The sequence below is a fragment of the Panthera pardus genome, unplaced genomic scaffold, assembly GCF_024362965.1.
Source record: "Panthera pardus isolate Hobbes unplaced genomic scaffold, ASM2436296v1 HiC_scaffold_11, whole genome shotgun sequence".
In the NCBI taxonomy this organism is placed as follows: domain Eukaryota; kingdom Metazoa; phylum Chordata; class Mammalia; order Carnivora; family Felidae; genus Panthera; species Panthera pardus.
Window position 1 is genome coordinate 103690702 of NW_026526666.1, and position 17116 is coordinate 103707817.

Here is a 17116-nt window from a genome sequence, read left to right on the forward strand (position 1 = left end):
CTCTTCCTATCACTCACCCCCCTCTATGGAAATCATCATGTTTTGCTTCTATGTTAATTATCTGCCTCCTCCAAGAGTGGAAAGTAAAACCCACGAGGGCAGGATCACGTCCACCTTGCTCGTCACCGTGTGGCCAACATGACAGAAGTTGGAGCCTTTGCGTGAGCAGAGGAACAGTGGGTCCTGGCAAGCCACAGACTGGCTTCCCTTCCAGCTGCATCTGTGGGTGGTGTCTTCTTAAGGGACACATGCCGTGAAACAAGAATGGCCCTGGAGCATCGACAGAACTCAGGATGCCCAGTGCCTTTCCCTGCTGTGATGTGAGGGGCGGCTCCGTGGAAATAAGAGGGAAGATGGTTCAGGACAGCATGGACACTCCCTCATGCTGGGACCTCCCTGATGAAACAAGGTGACGATGTCACAATAACGGGCAGAGGAAGGTGGGTACGGAAGGCATGGGAAGACCCAGCCCGACCGCCATATCGCTGCAGGTCCCGACCCCGAACCTCAGCCCTGGCTTCTTGTCTTATCTCCCAAGAGACTGAGGTCAACCCAGCTTCCTGATGCTGCTGATGATACTGGACCATCTGGGAAAAGAGGCAAAAAAAAAAAAAAAAAAAAAAAGAACTCCACGGGCAGTAAGAGTCAAACAGAGACCTTTCAAGGCAAAAGGGCCAATTCTCTGGTGTGTGCATTTCATAACAAGACAAATGGGAGTGGACATCCCGGCACAACGTTCCTCAAGACCAAAGCCGGCAAGGAAGACTCCGCCTGATGCTAAAATGTGGCTGAGAAAACAGCAACAGATCTGTGAGATGGAAGAAGGTTCCAAGACGTCAAGGTCACAGGAGTGAGGACCCAATTCCTGGGGGTCAATTCAGAGGCAGCGGGATTTGCTGATGAGTCCAGGCCCTGAAGTTGCAAATGGTGCATGAAGGACCAGAGGAGCTGGCCGAATGCCGCACAAGACGTGCACCCAGAGTCGGGATGCAGAAGGACCGGAAACACGTGGAAGAAAACACGGACTCCCTCCTGTCCCTCCCGTGCAAGAAGGACACTGTGGACACAAGCCGCCTTCCGACGTGCCCCAGGGGTCCCTATGCTTCCACACCGCGCGTGAGCAAGCAGTGGCCGAGTAGGAAGACCAAGTAGGCACATGGCCCGGCTGTGCCCTGGACGCCGCTGGAAGCCGAGCCCAGTGGGGAACCACCAGGAAGCTTTCCCAGCTGAGCCAGGAGCCCCTCCCCCTTGGCATTCAGAGCTTGTCAACAAAAGTAATTACACCCATTCTTTCAACCAGATAAGGATGACATCGCGTGCATGGAGATCAGAAGTAATTAAGCCTAGAAACAGACTCGACTGGACAGCAGAGTGCCCAACGCCCAGCCTAGCTGTTCTGAAAGCGTTAATGGCAGATGACGGACGGTGGTCCAAGTGCTGCGGGGGGGGGGGGTGGGGGGGGGCGCGACTGTGGACTGCAGAGTCGCCAAGGGAGGAGGTGGAGGTGGAGAAAAACTGGGGAACTTACCAAACCATAACGCCCTTCCTCTCAGCACCTTTCTTGGGTGGGGGGCGGGGGGTAAAAAAAAAGCCACAGCAAATGTGAGGACCCGGCAGACGGAACTCTGGCCGAACAACGCAAGGCGGCCTTGAGTGAACTTGAACTCCAGGAGGCTGAGGGGAGCGAGGGCTGCGTGTGGAGGGACAGCCTGGCCACTCCCAGCATGTGGACACTCAGGACACCTGCACCTGTGTGCGTGGGCTGGACTCGGAAGACGCCCGTGCTGTCTCGCTTTACAGACCTCCTCGTGGGTGGGGCTGAGCTTTGTGAGCCTGCTGCCTTTCCTTCCTTATCCCCCCCGTACAGAGATGATGCTTCCCCGTTTCCCGGTGACCACCTAAAACCTAAAATCCCTACGCGCACTCCCTCAGCCACCGTGGAGCAGTGGCCTTCCCCGAGGTGGATTTGTTTCGACCGATGTCAACCCAGAGCTAGACTTCCTGGTGAGGAACGTGCAGGTGTGGGCACAGGCCCCGGCCCCGCCCTGAGCGCGTGCCCAAGGGGCTGTGTTTGGTGGGTGGGTGGGGCTGCTATTTTAAGCTTCCTTCGAAAGCTCAGCGTCACTCGGGGCTCTGGAAAGGGTTTTGGCATCCTGAGGTCCGAGGCAGGGGCTGAGCAGCCGTCACGCGTGCGGTGTGGACACCAAATTGTGTCCTCGTCAGGAATCCTGGGTTCCTGCTGTGGGTGAATGAACAGGCCCCTGCCATCACCTCCTTCCCGCTCAGGCTCCCTGGAGCTCAAGGGGTCAGAGAGCAGAGGGCAGCTTGCACCGCCCTGCAGGGCGCGGACAGCCCTGGCCTCAAGCTCACACCAAGCCAGCCGTGCTCACCTGAGTCAGGAAGTCCCCAGGGCCACTTCCAAGTCCGCAGGTAATGAGACAGGTGGGCAGGGTGATGCATGGAGACAGGTGCACCCTCCAGGGCCACGGGGGTGAGCCCCAGGAGCCTGGAGATGCCAGTGGCTGGGGGTTTCTGCGTTGTCCTCCGTACGTGCCACAGCTTCAGAGGAAAACAACAAAACCAAAACCCAAACCAAAACACCGACTTTCCCACGTGGTGAGTAATTCCAAATAACACAGACTTAACACTAAGGTTTTTTTTCCTCGCCTGGCATCACTTTGCCTTCCCATATGCCAAGAGAGAGGTGCAGAAGCTAGCTTTTCAAGCACATTTTAAGATGTTATAGAGGGAGACCGGGCCCTGGGGAAGCACTGTGAGGCCACCGGCCCAGCCAAGGAGTGCGGACAAGGTTAACCTGGTCTGCGGGGCATTTCGGAGACCAGTTCACACACGAGACTGGTGCAATCAAATCACACGTGGGCCATTCATAGAAGCCAGGCCACATGCACCTAATCTGGGGTCCCCACGAGGAGAAAACAGCTTCCCTTATAGCGCCCCTTACTGACGGCATGGATGGGGCACCATTAATTATGTGGCTGGAATTGGGAGGGAGTAGCCAGCCCCGGACACGGCAGTATTTTTAGCGAATTACGTGTGGTTGGGATTCGCTGTAATGAGGCTCCAGCCTCGGGCCCCTATTTCCACCGGAAAAACCCACTGCAGGATTCCTCACGGCAAGACACAAACATTGACCGACCGGCACCAGCAAGAGAGTGTAGCATCTGCTATAGTCCCGATCAAGATTCAAAGTCATGCTTGGGCCCTAGAAAGAGCAGGCAGTCCTGTCCACCACCAGCACGTGGGAAAGAAATGTGGACACACGTGGGGCACAGCACCCATGGGACACACCTGGGTCCCCTGCACGTGGAACCGTTTCCTCATTTTCGAACAGACGGGGCCCTCGTATGTTTTTGGGTTCTGTTCTGACATACGCACACACGTGGTAAGGATATATTCCTTTAATTTTTGGAACTGGAAAATTTTCTTTAATTCAGTCTCTGCTTCTTTAACACAAAGATGGCCAAGAATCCACCACCCGCCCAGTCTGATGCTTCGTCCCCTTTGTAAGCAGCCGGCTACGTAAATGTGTGCATGGCCGTTAGGTAGCTTCTTCAAACAATTAAATGAAAAACGATCATATTTATGTGTCTATATATATATGTATATATATATACACATATACATATATATATGTATGTATATAAAACCACGGCATTCTTAACTCTGGCCCAACAGAATACATTATACATCGAGTGCCCCTCACCAAATACCAGCAAATGCAAGATGTGTCATTTAGGGGGTCCCTTTGCGTGGGTCCAGACTGTCCCCTGGGATGGGTGGCAATGGGGTACCAGGTCACCAGAAAGAGTATGCTCACTCATGGAACTGTGTTTCCAATACAGGCCTCTATATGCGCGTGTGTGTTTGCGTGTGGGCGTCTGTGTGCACGCGTGTGTGCATGTCGCCAACGTAGAAAACACTGGTTTATCCTGTTCAAACTAAGCATGTTAAATAAATCAGATTTTGTAACCGATAACGTTTTTTTTTTTTTAAAAAGGAACATTGAGGATCTTCAAAAATCGCTACAGTACAAAAAAAGTGTGTGTGTGTCTGTGTGTATTTATATATTTATATATGTATATTAACCAGAAATAGCGACTCTGTCGGGAGATTCCCACCCCTGTTTTCTGTGAGATTTCTACACGTGGTTCGCTTGGCTTCGGCTTTGTCACCAAGTCTTTCGGGTCAGTACATGGCACATAATGGTATTATTGGCAAAGGTTCAGAATCAGTACAAATCCCAGGCTTCAGGTGTTTCCTGCTGGCCTTCCTTCTCGTCTCCAGCTTCTTTCTTGCTTTGCTTCTCTCCGTTCTCCAAAGAAAACTCTGGCAGAAGGCAGTTCCCCATAGGCGTGAGCATTTTTATAAAAATATATTTGGCCTATAGCGTCCTGCTCTTTGAGCTTCCCACCGGCAAACTGAAGCAGTAGGTATGGGGACCCTCCCCGTACAAAGTTTACTTGTAGGTTTTGTGTGTGTGTGTGTGTGTGTGTTTAATTATTTTATTTATTATTTTTTTTACAGGTTCACCAACGGAATCCTGTGTGGAAAGAAAACAAGAAGAGATTAACTAGCAGGGGGAGTCAGGGTGGGGGGACGCTGCACAGCCGAGCCCCAGGCTGCTGGCTGGCTTACAGACACGGTGTCCCCAGAGCAGGAAGGGTGTCAGCCAGCTCTGGTCACCAGGGAGTCCCAGGGACCTCGCACTAATCACGGTAATCGATGGAGGAGCCTTTTCTGCTGCCCCCGCACCAGGAGTGGGTCTGGGCCACCCCCGTGGGAACTACGAGGGGGGCCACACACCCCAAGCCTGCAGGGGACCGAACGCATCCAGCGCTGTGTGGATGCTCTCTCTGGCTCCTACCCACCAAGGGCAGAGGGGCCGCCCGCCCCATCCCTGGATGGCGGGAACCACGCGGTCCATTTCAGTCCTCTGCTCGGCTGGAAGCTGGGACTGGGAGACATTAATGCATTGTGTCAGAAAGACCACCTCCTGGGTGTCCCTGAGAGGTGATCTTGCTGAAGAGAGAAAGGCGGCGAGCCACATGCTTACAGGCCACGTCGAGTCTGCAAGGAAGCAAGGAAGGGGCGGCCCGGGCATAGCCTCAGAACCTAGGAACCTCAAAGCCTTCCCATGTCCGTCACAGACCCCAGAGTCAGGCAGCCACCGGCGTCTGGGCATGGCCAGGTGCGTCAGGCCGCGTCACGGCTCAGCGTGGGGGCGCTTTTGCTGAAAGCCACAGCTCTCGCTCCCAGGACTGGCACTGTTTCTCTCTGCTGTCACTTGGACCCCCCACACCCTGTAACTACAGGAAATGAGGACCCTCAACCGGTATATCGGGGGGGGGTGACGCTACACCCTCACCTGTGCCGGTGATACAAACGGGCTGGGGGGGGAGCATCAACGGTTCTAAAATGAAACAGTGAAGCTCTCAGCTGGAGCTCTGGCAGGTCCACAGTGGCTTGTGCGGCTGGATGGGCCCTGTCCTAGTCACCTGCTGAGTGCCTCAGACCCCCGTGCCTCCCTCTGGATACCCAGGCGCGGGTCCTGTGGGCAGGGCCTGTGACTATGGGGCTCTCTGAGCCCCCCAGGTGACTCTGATCACAGGCCAGGCTTGGGCCCATTACCCCTTTCTCAACAGGCCACAGCCTGGGCTCCTTTGTCCTGAATCAAATAAGCCTGCTGGGTGATCCTCCCGGGACTGAGGCCTGGGAGGTCCCCAGGCTGGGGGGACACATCTTCAGGCTGTAGGACAGCATCCTGCTGGGCTCCCTCTATAGCATCCAGGAGCTTCAGACTGTCTGCTCCCCCCAGGGCAGGGGTGAGGGGGCTCATTTCCTCTCTAGGAACCCTCGCCCCTGCCCCTGCCCGTGGTCTGGACAACAAGGCAGGGCTCTGGCTCCCTGCTCACCTCGCCTTCTACCTCCAAATGACACGTGTGGACAACTCCACGGGGGCCTAAAATGGACCATCTGCTCACCCTGTGGGACGGCCCATCTGCTGTGAGCAGGGTGTCATTGCATGGAAAGAGGACCGCCCTCCATAGCTTTACTCCAACGGTCCCCTGCCCACTGCTCACACCCACTTTCCAGGATGGGGTGGGGGTGTTTTTCAAAAGGAAGCCATTAAAACAAAGAGAAATGTCTCTCCTCTATGTCTATCTTCCTTCTAATTTGTGGAAAGCTAACAATCGTGGAGACAGATTCTCTATGACTCCACTCATGTGAGGTCCCCAGAGGAGTCAAATCCAGACACAGAGAGTGGCAGGGTGGGCGCCAGGGCCTGGGGCGGGGGTTGGGGGGGCTGGTGTTTCGGGGGGACAGAGCTTCAGTTGAGGGACATGAGAAAGTTCTGGAGACGGATGGTGGGGACGGCTGCACGACACGGTGACTGTACTTAATACCACCGAATGCACTATTAAAAATGGTTAAAAAGGTCCACTTCATGTTACGTATATTTCACCATAATTTTAAAAGCTAGAAAGTCAAAACAGTATGACGACACTGAAGCCTGGGCCTGATGACCCCCTGCCCGGTTTGGGCCGCCTGGGAGCCTCTCTGGCTGGAGCAGCTGTCCCTGTCCCAGCAGCTGTCCCTGGTCCTGGCATGATGACCAGCAGTGCCCCCTCCTCATTGGAAGAGGGTCCTGGGCTGGAGCACAGGTCGGAGGGTGGCCCCCTTAAGAAGGGAGGTTTCCAAAGCCAAGGGAATTAAAAGCAAAAATGAACTATTGGGACCTCATGAGGATAAAAAGCTTCTGCACTGCAAAGGAAACAATCAACAAAACTAAAAGGCAACCGACGGAATGGGAAAAGATATTTACAAATGACATATCGGATAAAGGGCTAGTATCCAAAATCTATAAAGAACTCACCAAACTCTACACCCGAAAAACAAATAATTCAGTGAGGAAATGGGCAGAGACATGAATAGACACTTTTCTAAAGAAGTCAGCCAGATGGCCAATGGGCACATGAAAAGATGCTCAACGTCACTCCTCATCAGGGAAATAAAAATCAAAACCACACTGAGATACCACCTCACGCTGGTCAGAGTGGCTAAAATGAACAAATCAGGAGACTCTAGATGCTGGAGAGGATGTGGAGAAACGGGAACCCTCTTGCACTGTTGGTGGGAATGCAAACTGGTGCAGCCGCTCTGGAAAACAGTGTGGAGGTTCCTCAAAAAATTAAAAATAGAACTACCCTATGACCCAGCAATAGCACTGCTAGGAATTTACCCAAGGGATACAGGAGTGTTGATGCATAGGGGCACGTGTACCCCAATGTTTATAGCAGCACTTTCAACAATAGCCAACTTATGGAAAGAGCCTAAATGTCCATCAACTGACGAATGGATAAAGAAGATGTGGTTTATATATACAATGGAATACTACTTGGCAATGAGAAAGAATGAAATCTGGCCCTTTGTAGCAACGTGGATGGAACTGGAGAGTTATGCTAAGTGAAATAAGCCATACAGAGAAAGATACCGAATGTTTTCACTCTTATGTGGATCCTGAGAAACTTAACAGAAGACCATGGGGGAGGGGAAGGAAAAAAAAAAGTTAGAGAGGGAGGGAGCCAAACCATAAGCGACTCTTAAAAACTGAGAATAAACTGAGGGTTGATGGGGAGTGGGAGGGAGGGGAAAGTGGGTGATGGGCATTGAGGAGGGCACCTGTTGGGATGAGCCCTGGGTGTTGTATGGAAACCAATATGACAATAAATTTCATATTTAAATAAATAAATAAAAAGAAGGGAGGTTTCCACAAGGCGGCTTTGCAGTCCCTTATTCTGCCTTTAGTCAGACAGACGGAGGTGACAGGCGCCCCTTGGCCCCTTCCCTCAGGCCAGCCATCTCGTGGGTGGTTTTCAGGACGGACCGTCTCCTGCCACTTTCCCACTGAAAGTCTTCAGAGCTTCGCACAGTGGACAAGGTCCTGCCTCCTCACTCTCCGAGTTCCAGGCAGCACCTTGGCCCGAAAGGGCAAATCTCGGACTTCATATCCTTCAAGTTTCTGCAGACGGCCACATCCCTGGGGAGGCCTTCCTGGGCACCCCTCCTTTCCCAAACGTGTTCTCTGTCTCATTTCCATCAGAACGTGCTGTTACAGGACTTCTCAGGTACAGGACGATACGTACAGTCAGGGGGTGCCTAAGGGTTCACCTTTGGCTCACCCGGGTTCCAGCCCTGTGCCCAGAGTGGGAAATCCATGCTGGATGCAGATAAGAGAAGAGGCATCTGTGTGAAAGTAGCCCTGTCCCCCGCCCCAGAGACTAAAGCCTGAAATGACCTTCACGTGCTGCCTGCAGGTGGGTTGTGATGGGGACAGCCACGTCAGAGGATTGGCAGAGGGGCCCCTGAGCTGCTGGGGAGAAAGCCTCTTCCAAACCCATGGGCATCTGTTTCTACCCAAAGTCTCAGGATGAAAGAGGCAGAGAGAAAGAGAGAGAAAGAGGGAGAGATATGGCTCCAACCCTGTGCCCTGAATTGCCACTTTAAGAGCAATGCTGGCTTCCTGCAGAGGTGGGTGGGTTCCCTGCAAGGGTCTCCACAAGGGTGGCCTCACCCCATCAGGCCAGGAGGAGGGGCTTGAGGCTACCCACAGCCACTTTCCAAGTCTGCCCCGCATTCCTGCTGCTTGCACTCAGCTCCAGGGAGGGCTTGTGGTTTTCTGTTCCAAAGACTCTGTGCATGAACCTCTCAGCTGGGCACTAACCCGAGAGGGACCAGAGAGGTATGTGCATCCCAGGCCAGTCAGGAAAAGAGAGCCAAGGAGAGCCCCCCACCCTCCACGTCCTGGCTGGAGAGAAACAGGGGGAGGGCGTCCGCACCAGAAAGGGAAGCTGTGTGTTGCAAAGTGATCTGAGAGATTGGGATCTGGGATAGATTCTGACTTTGGAGAAACTAGTGCCCTCTGCTGCCTGGAAGGAGATCTTGGGCTCGCCTGGCCCCGCCATTGACAGACTAACTACAAGGTGGGACCTAGGTTTAAAGAGCAGTGTCTGCTTTTTGCAAAACAAAGAACAAACAGACTAAGGCAAGAGCGCCCTGGAGCCAGTGGCTGCTCCTCAGTTTCTGCCAACCTGACGGGAACTTTCCGTCGGACTGGGAACTTTCCGTCGGACTTCGCCTGCAGCTTGGAGATCAGTGTGCAGAGGGGGTTTCTGCACGTTGCTTTGAAAAAACCGTTCCTCTGAATTACAAAAAGCTGGATGTGTGTGTGTGTGTGTGTGTGTGTGTGTGTGTGTGTGTGTGTTTTAAAACAAAGTGGGAAGGCTCAGGTGCATTTCTCGGTTTTTATTAGTTATGTCTTCAGTGTGTTTTTGAAAATAATAATGGCACATGATTTATTTCGTACTGACTTCAGATGCAAGAACTTTTATTACTTTTCAGGCTCCGTTGGGAATAAAGTGGCCTTTTGGCAAATGCAAAAGATCTGAACACTAATGAGCTTTTCTGAAGTTTACTTGTTACGTGAAAAATGACAGGAGATTAGCCCAAGAGGCAACGGCGGGCCTGTGTCTTCGTCCCCTTACTTGGTGTTTGGGAAGGTCAGCTTTACCGTGACTCATCCAGAACAACGGGGTGCCACTGTGGAGTTGGTCTGGGGCAAGAATTTGCTGGAATCTACTGGAGAGGCTGAATCAGGGAAACAGGATGAATATCTGCCCGCATCAGGGTGCCTGTGTCCAGGAGCCCAAGCATCACCAACAATCTGCCTGCAGGGAAGTGAACTTAACCACTCTTGGGTCCCACGTGTGCACAGTGGTTCGCGTGAGCAGACACAATGGTACGGTTACAAACTGCTATATCATCATTAAAAATGCATTTGGAGAGGCTTAACAGCTATGCAAGAGATAAATATCTCTGCTGGCTCTTAAACCTTAATTAAATGTTTTAGTATTAATTGCTATTTATTTAAGGGACAATAAGTACCCTAGTAAATCTGAGCGAACTTCCTGGCCCTTCTCCGCTCGATGCTCATGTCTGGGCATTAATTGCAAGAATCAGGGATACTTAGAATCTGAATGCTTTTCTCCCATTGAGTGATAAACAGTCTGTCCAGCACGTGGAGACGGAATCTTTAAGCATTTATCAAAGGCTAACAAGACTGTTTGCATAGCCCTGCTGGTCTGCGTCTACCGGAAAAGAAGGTGGCCGGAGCTCCACAGGTGCATGGCGGCCTCAGGGCAGGTGCTGACGGCTCTTCTCACCTCCCGACACGGCCCCCCTGGGATCCACAGTGAGTAGGTCCGGTCTTCGGACACAGAGGCATCCTCTCCCGCCAACGGAGGTGGTCCTGAAATAGCTCCTCGGATGAGCTGGCAAGTGGGGTCCAGACAAGTGGGGTCGAGATGCCCTGAGAGGAATGTGGTCCAGGCGGGGCCCGCCAGGGAGTGGCGGAAGAGGAGTGCCCACCAAGCCTGCGGGGGTCCTTCGATGCCCCGTGTTGCTTGAAGAGAGAGCTGAGCCAAGGAGACAGCAAAGCTTTCTGGAGCAGAGGAGCAAATTAAAGCACTCTTTCCTACCTTTTGTTTTTTTAAGTCAGGGCTATGGCTCAGTGCTCAGGGTGCATGAGAAGGCTGTAGGCTCAGGCTTCCAGCACTCAGGAGCTCGTCTCTCGTCTGCCTGGCTCCCACGCTGCAGAATCGGGCTGAATGTCCCAGGAGGCCGATTTCGTGGGAAAGCCTACCTTCGTCAGCCACCAGCTCTCTTCCCGTGTGGGGCCGGGCAGGGGGTGGCACGGGGGACAGACAGCTCATAGCACGGGGGGCACAACCGAGGCTCTCAGATGGTGGGCAGAGCCAGGCCGCCTTGGGTCGGACCGGCCCCACCACGTGCCACCTAACTGAACTCAGGCAAGTCACTTAACTGCCTCGTGCCTGTTTCTCCTCTGTAGGTGGCACTTCCGGGAGGACAATATGAATCTCTAGATGGAAAGAGTGTCCCGTGAGTGCCCCCTGAGGGTCCGCATTAGGAAAAATGATCCCCCACGGGGGCTGCCTGGAGGGTAGGGCATGCCCACTGCTAGGCTCTTGAAGGAGGGGAGCTGGGGTCCTGACGTGCAGGGACCAGGTCAATGTCTTATGCTCGAATGCATTTGTAAAATCCTAAGAGGCATGCTGGAGACCACCGGGCCATCCTGCAGAGGTTTTACCAGGCCGGAGGGGACCCCGCTCCTAAGAAGCAGCTCCCCGTTGCCAGCCTGGCTGGAGCTCCAAAGGGCGCTCTGTCCCTGGCCTTAATGAGGTGAGTCACGCCCAGGCAGACGGAGGCATGAGCTTCTGACGGATGGGCCTCGGAGGCGCATCTGGCTCTTGAATGGTCGCGGACGAGACTGCGCTTTCCCTAACTTGCCAGCACGGTCTCAACAAAGGCCGTTTGTGGGGGGCGGGGGAAGGGAGGGGTGCTTTCTTTTCTAATCTAATTACGTTTCTTTGCCCGTTGGCTGAACATCACGCTAAGCAGGTCATTTTGGCTTCGGGACAGGAAGTGAGGGCTGGAGATTTGATTTGGAGCGAACACTCGATTCATTAGGGCTGGATTAGCACAGATTTCCCCCCCCCTCAACTCCTATTTCTGATGGCTCCCACAGGCCCCCGTCTACACACAGCCAGCCGAGTTCTTGGAGGGGCACACGTGTGTCCCGAGGAAACACCTTCCTGCCCCTGCCCTTCTGCCCACTCTGACCACGAGCCCCGCGTGAGGAGGTGAGCGGAAAAGCGGTATTTTCAGACCCCGATAACCCATCCTAGAAACTGGGTCCCCTACTCAGGGAAGGGATGTGATGTCACAGAATACCTGTGGACGAGAAAAACCCAGCCTCAAAAAGAAAGACAAAACCAAAGAGTCCAGCCCGCGGGTTGCGTCTACTGAACTGCGCATAGAGAGCGTGCAGTCATGGGGGCGAAATGCTCTTTCTCCCCCAGCAGCCCGAGTGTTCGGGAGATTCGGTGCAGAAGAAAGCAATTTAACGTTAGCATTAAAGTTAATATCACTGAAAGCAAACCAAATGTTCCTATTCAGCAGAGCATGGAAAATTCATCCTGTTTTGGTGCCGGTCCCTGGCTTCAAATTAGTAGATGTCTCAACCCTTTGCTTGCTTCCTTTATCATTTGCCTTCTTATCTCTTATTTTTATATTCCAAAATTATATTTTAATTCTGCTTTGTGCCCTCCCCCGTCGACGTACAGACATTCGATGCAGGTGAGATACCTGCCCGTGTGGCCGCCGCCCTGGTCTCCGCCTGCTGAGCGGCCGGGTTTCCCTGCTGGTCTGAGTCCCTGCCTGTCTGTCCCTCCCCTCCATGGGGCCATTTCTAACAAGTGAAGCAGAGAGACCACAAGCCCAGCCCTCCGGCTCGCAATCGGGACGGCCACACCACCTGCCATGTCCAGAAGGCCTCCCACTTATCCCGGGGTTGGGGAAGGTGAGGCAAAGGGGAAAAACAAAATCAATCAACGTCCAGAAAAAGAGGTACGTACCATAAAATAGACACATGGCGTCTGCCCTGCCCCCAGGAGGTACACAAGACTTCGGCCAGTCAGCAGGAGATTTCAAACCATTTCTCAGACACAAAGGCCACAGGAATAAGATGCCGATCAGAGGAGGGTCTGCAGGGAGCAGAAAAACGGGCTTGCGTGTGCCGGTACAGAACAACGGGCAAGCCGGCCGGCTCAGGCCTGCCGCCGATCACCGGCTTCTTGAGTCACAAAGAACCCAGGAGACGTAATGCTCAGCTTGGACCTCCCCACCGGTCTTCGGCAGGAATGGGGAACCCCCCACAACGGCCAGCTGACACTCACTTCCGCCCTGGAAGGCCTTGGAAGACACACAGCCTGAGGGATCCGTGTGCAGAAGGGAGCTGGCATTCTAGATTTCAGTGTTTTAATTGGTAGGACAAGGGCAAAGCTTAGGGTCTCTGCCTCTGAGGGCAGAGATAACACCCACTTTACTGCACATGCTGGAGCCCGGGGGGCCTGACTCCGGAAATGGCTCTCCTGTCATCCGTCACCTTTGAGACCTGAGCCATCGTTTCCGAAGGCCAGGGAGACCCAGCAGAGCGTGACCTCAGGCCCAAAAGCAAGAACCCGCTCTATCCAATGCTTCTGAGCCAGGGCTAAGAGCGCCAGCTCCCACGCTGCACGTGGACAGGGCAGGGCCAGAGGGGGACCAGTGGGAACAAGGATGGCCAGTCGGTGGCCCTCCATCCCCGCTTCCCCAAAACGGAAGCTCTGGTTGGCCAGGATTCACAAACTGACACACACATGTTCACTCGGTGAAATGCTTTGAAATGCTTTTGCCAATTCTTTGTGAACGAGGCCTTCGGCAAGGCTGGTAGGCAACCAAGGAGCTCCCCCAGTGTCGCCGAGTGTAAGTGCAGCGGGCAGAGGACACCCCTGAGGCCCTGCTCTCTTCAGCGGGGAGAGGAGCATCTCAGGGAACATTGGGAAGATCGCGGACTCCCACGCAGAGGTGCAAGACGGGAGCTTCCGGAAGACCCACCTGTTCTCACGGCCAGGACAAGGTCCCGCTAACCATGGGCATCACAGCTGGACGTCACCCCAGTCTCCTTGACCGTGGCTCTGGGAGGAAGGCTTTCGGGCCCTCGGGCATTTACTCCTAGCTGCTTTTCCTGCTGCCAACAAGGGGTCCCTCAGGTCCGTCTGCTTTCTTACTCATTTCTTCCTAAGACTTTTCAGTGGTTGGGAATTTTTTTTTTTATTTACAAAATGATGCATAAGTGTATGCTCGCTTAAAAAAATAGCTTGTTGATGTTTTAATCTAATGCCGGATAAATCCCTGGAAGCTGACTCAAGGGTTTCTTCAATGTTCCCAGGGACGGTTTTAGGGTCATGTCTTCTTTGAAGGATTACACATGATTAATTAAAAAAAGAGCATTTAATAACCCAGAGTCTGGTTGGTGTTTGATATTTTGGCTAGATGCGCTGCTGACATTTTATTGACGGGGGTTCTGAGACGCTGGCAGTGGGCCGGGGGAGAGGGTGCGTGTTGACAGGGGGGCGGGGGGGAACGTGTTGATATCAGAAGGCCCGGCTCTGTGAAGCCGGAGGGATGCCCACTCATCTGCCACCACATGCTGTCCGGGGTGGGGAGGCCTTCTGCCCGCTCTCCAAGGGTAGGGTCCGGAAGTGGATTCTGGATGCTGCTGTGTCCTGTCTCTGGGTGGGGAGACACCTCTTTATGTCTAGCCCGCCCCTCTTGTTCCGCTAGACCAGCTGTGTGCATTTGCTCAGCGCCCCCCCCCCCCAAAGACACATGACGGCTGCCCCACGCAGACCCACGGCCCCTGTGATGACACCGTCCGGCCAGGAGCCTGTGGAGGCGGCAGGCACCAGCCCAGGCCTGAGCTCACCGGTTCCCGTTAAACGTGGACTTGTACTCCCCCGTCGGATGCAGCGTCTCGTCTGCGTACACAGGCACAGCCGTCCGCACACACTCGTGGGAGCACTGGAGGGTCTCGTTGTAGGCCGTGAAGATGTCCAGGCTGCTGGGCACCCGGGCAGGGGTGAAGTCCGTCAGGTTCTGGCAGCTCTCCTCCTGCTGGTTGATCTTCCGCTGGTGGCTGGTCCTGCGCGTGTTCCCGCTTTGGGCACAGCTGGAAGAGAGCCAAGGCGACGTGGGGGCGGGGCGGGCCGGTGCCCAAACCCAGCACCTAAACTGTGGAACCTTCCTCTCCAGGCATTAATTATTCGTCATTTAATATTAAATGGTAATTTCCAGCCTCTTCGGGAAGATCAACCACAATCAAACAATCAGCTTGCTCTCTTTTTTTTGTTGTTGTTGTCGTTAATAAAATCTGAATTGTAAATGTGGCCATTATGGCAGGGCCGCTTATGAGGTAAGTGGCTGAGCTGGGTTATCCCAGAGCTGAGGCCCTGTCTGGCCAAAGGATGTCACCCAGGCAGTGGTGTGGACGCAGTTTCCCCACGAATGGGTACGGGGGGGGCTGGTCTGGTGGTTCGTTCTGGAAGGGACAATGTAACTATCTCTGGGGAGAATTAGTGAACGGGGAGCCTTATGCCTTCAGCCCTGCCCCCGCCCAAGCTCCCAGTTGGGGATGAAAGCTGGTCGTCCATCCTTCACTGCCGCCAGCAGGTCTATGGAGAGGACTGTTCCGCACTCCCCATGGATACTTCCCTGCTCCTCTGGTCCACAGAGCCTTCCCAACACTGTCAAGGATGGACATGGGCATCCCTCCCTTGTCAGCCAAGGTGTCTGACCCAGAAGACAATTGGTGACCCTCTCAGTCACTTCTGGCAAGTCACAAGAAGGATGAGTAGAAGCCCCATCCCCACGGTGAAGGGCAGCTAGGAGGAAATTTGGGGAGCCCCCAGTTGGAGGAACCTCATCAGGGCACCAGTGCCCCATCTCCCCATCCCTGCTGTGCTCACAGCCAATGAGGAAGAAGTGGCTTTGAGGGGCGAGTGTCCATAAGACCATCACGGTCATGCCCTGTCTCGGTTTTCCAACAAGATGAGCCCTGCTTCCCGATGCAGAGCCCCACCCTGTAAGCAAAGGTAGGAAGAAAATTGCAAAAGCCAAGGGACTCCCCCCCAAGGTCATGGAACCCCCTCATCCACGGCCTGGGTTGTCCTCCCCAGAAGGACTCTCTGAGGCTTTGCTGTAAACCCCACTGTGGGAAACCAAGAGGGAGCTGTCCTGTTTGTCACACGGCAGGTGACAGAGTCCTGCCTCCTTTGAAGGCAGTCAAGAGGGTCGATGGGATTTGCCCTGCCATGCACCCATGCGCTCCTGGGCTCCAGAGTCCCTTCTCTGGCCAGCCATCCCCTGCCCAGGACTGCCCTGTGGCGAGCTGAGTGCGGTCCTCATCACCAGTCCCAGAAAACGCCTGGGGTCTAGGGTTTGCCAGCCTTCGGGAAGCCTCACTGTTCTCCGCGAGGTCGGTTTTGGGGGTTGTGCCAAGCCCCTCCTTCCCACCTTTGCTGACCCTGGAGACGGGCTTTCTCTCGAATTTCCATTGTCTGGACACTCGGGGGTGGCTGCCACCCATGAGCCCTGTAGGATTTCCTGCACCTGCCGACAGCAGGGGGATTATCTGGGTGTGTTACTCTACCAGGGACTTTGAGCTCTGATGCTAAAAGGAGACACATTTGCTGGAGGAGAGGCTGCAGGCACACGGGGCCTGGGAGGTGTGTGTTCAGCAGGGTCACCCGGCAATGCCCCGATTTTCCCAGGGGTGTAGCAGGTGCATACACCCAGCAAGGCCAACCTCAAAGTAGGCCAATTTCCAGGAGGAAATAGGCAAAGGCAGGCGGCCTGGAGCAAGGCAGTAACCTAGTTCAGCAGACACAGAGCGCGGCAAGAAGAAGGAAGGATTCAAGGCGGCTGAGCCTGGACAGCCAGGGGCAGCGAGGGGTGGGCACAGATCCGCCCAGGCCACCAGTGTTGGGTGGGTGACATCGCAATTTACACACGAGTGCAGAGACAGGGACACCTGCCACCTGAGAAACCGTCATGGAGGCTGGGCTCGCCCGTATTCTGCAGAGAAACCACGGTGAGGGGGGACGCTCCCCAAGGGCTGTATCTGGGAGCGCAGCACCCGTGGCCGGCCGGGCTGCCCCGGGGCCGACGGGGAGCAGGGCGTAGCACCGAGTTCTCTGACCCAAATGAAAACTCAGTGATGTGGGACCGGGTTTGAAAAGTAGGAAAGCCTCTGTGCACACTTCCCAGGGGACCCCCCATTTCCAGGCCAGAGGGGCCGAGGAGCCTTACCAGTTTTTTAAGACAAGAGTTGTAATCAGAGCAGCTATGACCATGATGAGGGAGACAGTGATGGTGATGATCTGATGAACAGCCAGACCTGGAAGAGAGGAAGTGGGGGGCAGCCGTGAGACCAGGGTGTGAGCAGAGGAGCCCAGCAGGGGCAGGGCCTTGTTCCTGCCAACTCAGGTCTCTCCTTCCCCAGGTGCCCTGGCTACCAGCACCGTTGTCACCTGAAGTCCAGGAATCGAGGCCCCAGCCCCGGCCTCTCTGGGTCCCCCAGCTGTGACCGGGCCCGCGGGCAGCTGTGTCCTTTCTCGCACCTACCTGCCGAGCCCGCCAC

General features: G+C 54.5%; 1 protein-coding gene across 2 annotated transcripts in view; it reads right to left on the bottom strand.

Annotated features, from left to right (window-relative positions):
- Window positions 1–3404: 3404 nt before the first annotated feature.
- Window positions 3405–17116, bottom strand: part of AJAP1 (adherens junctions associated protein 1) — a 121206-nt gene continuing 107494 nt past the window's right edge. For both annotated transcript variants that reach the window (XM_053899082.1, XM_053899083.1), the window contains exons 3-6: window positions 16786–16873; window positions 14405–14647; window positions 12513–12641; window positions 3405–4561 (exon numbers count right to left, since the gene is read on the bottom strand). In XM_053899082.1, the coding sequence (XP_053755057.1) occupies window positions 12572–12641; window positions 14405–14647; window positions 16786–16873 (401 nt within the window). In that variant the 3' untranslated portion in view covers window positions 3405–4561; window positions 12513–12571. The remainder of the gene's footprint in view (window positions 4562–12512; window positions 12642–14404; window positions 14648–16785; window positions 16874–17116) is intronic.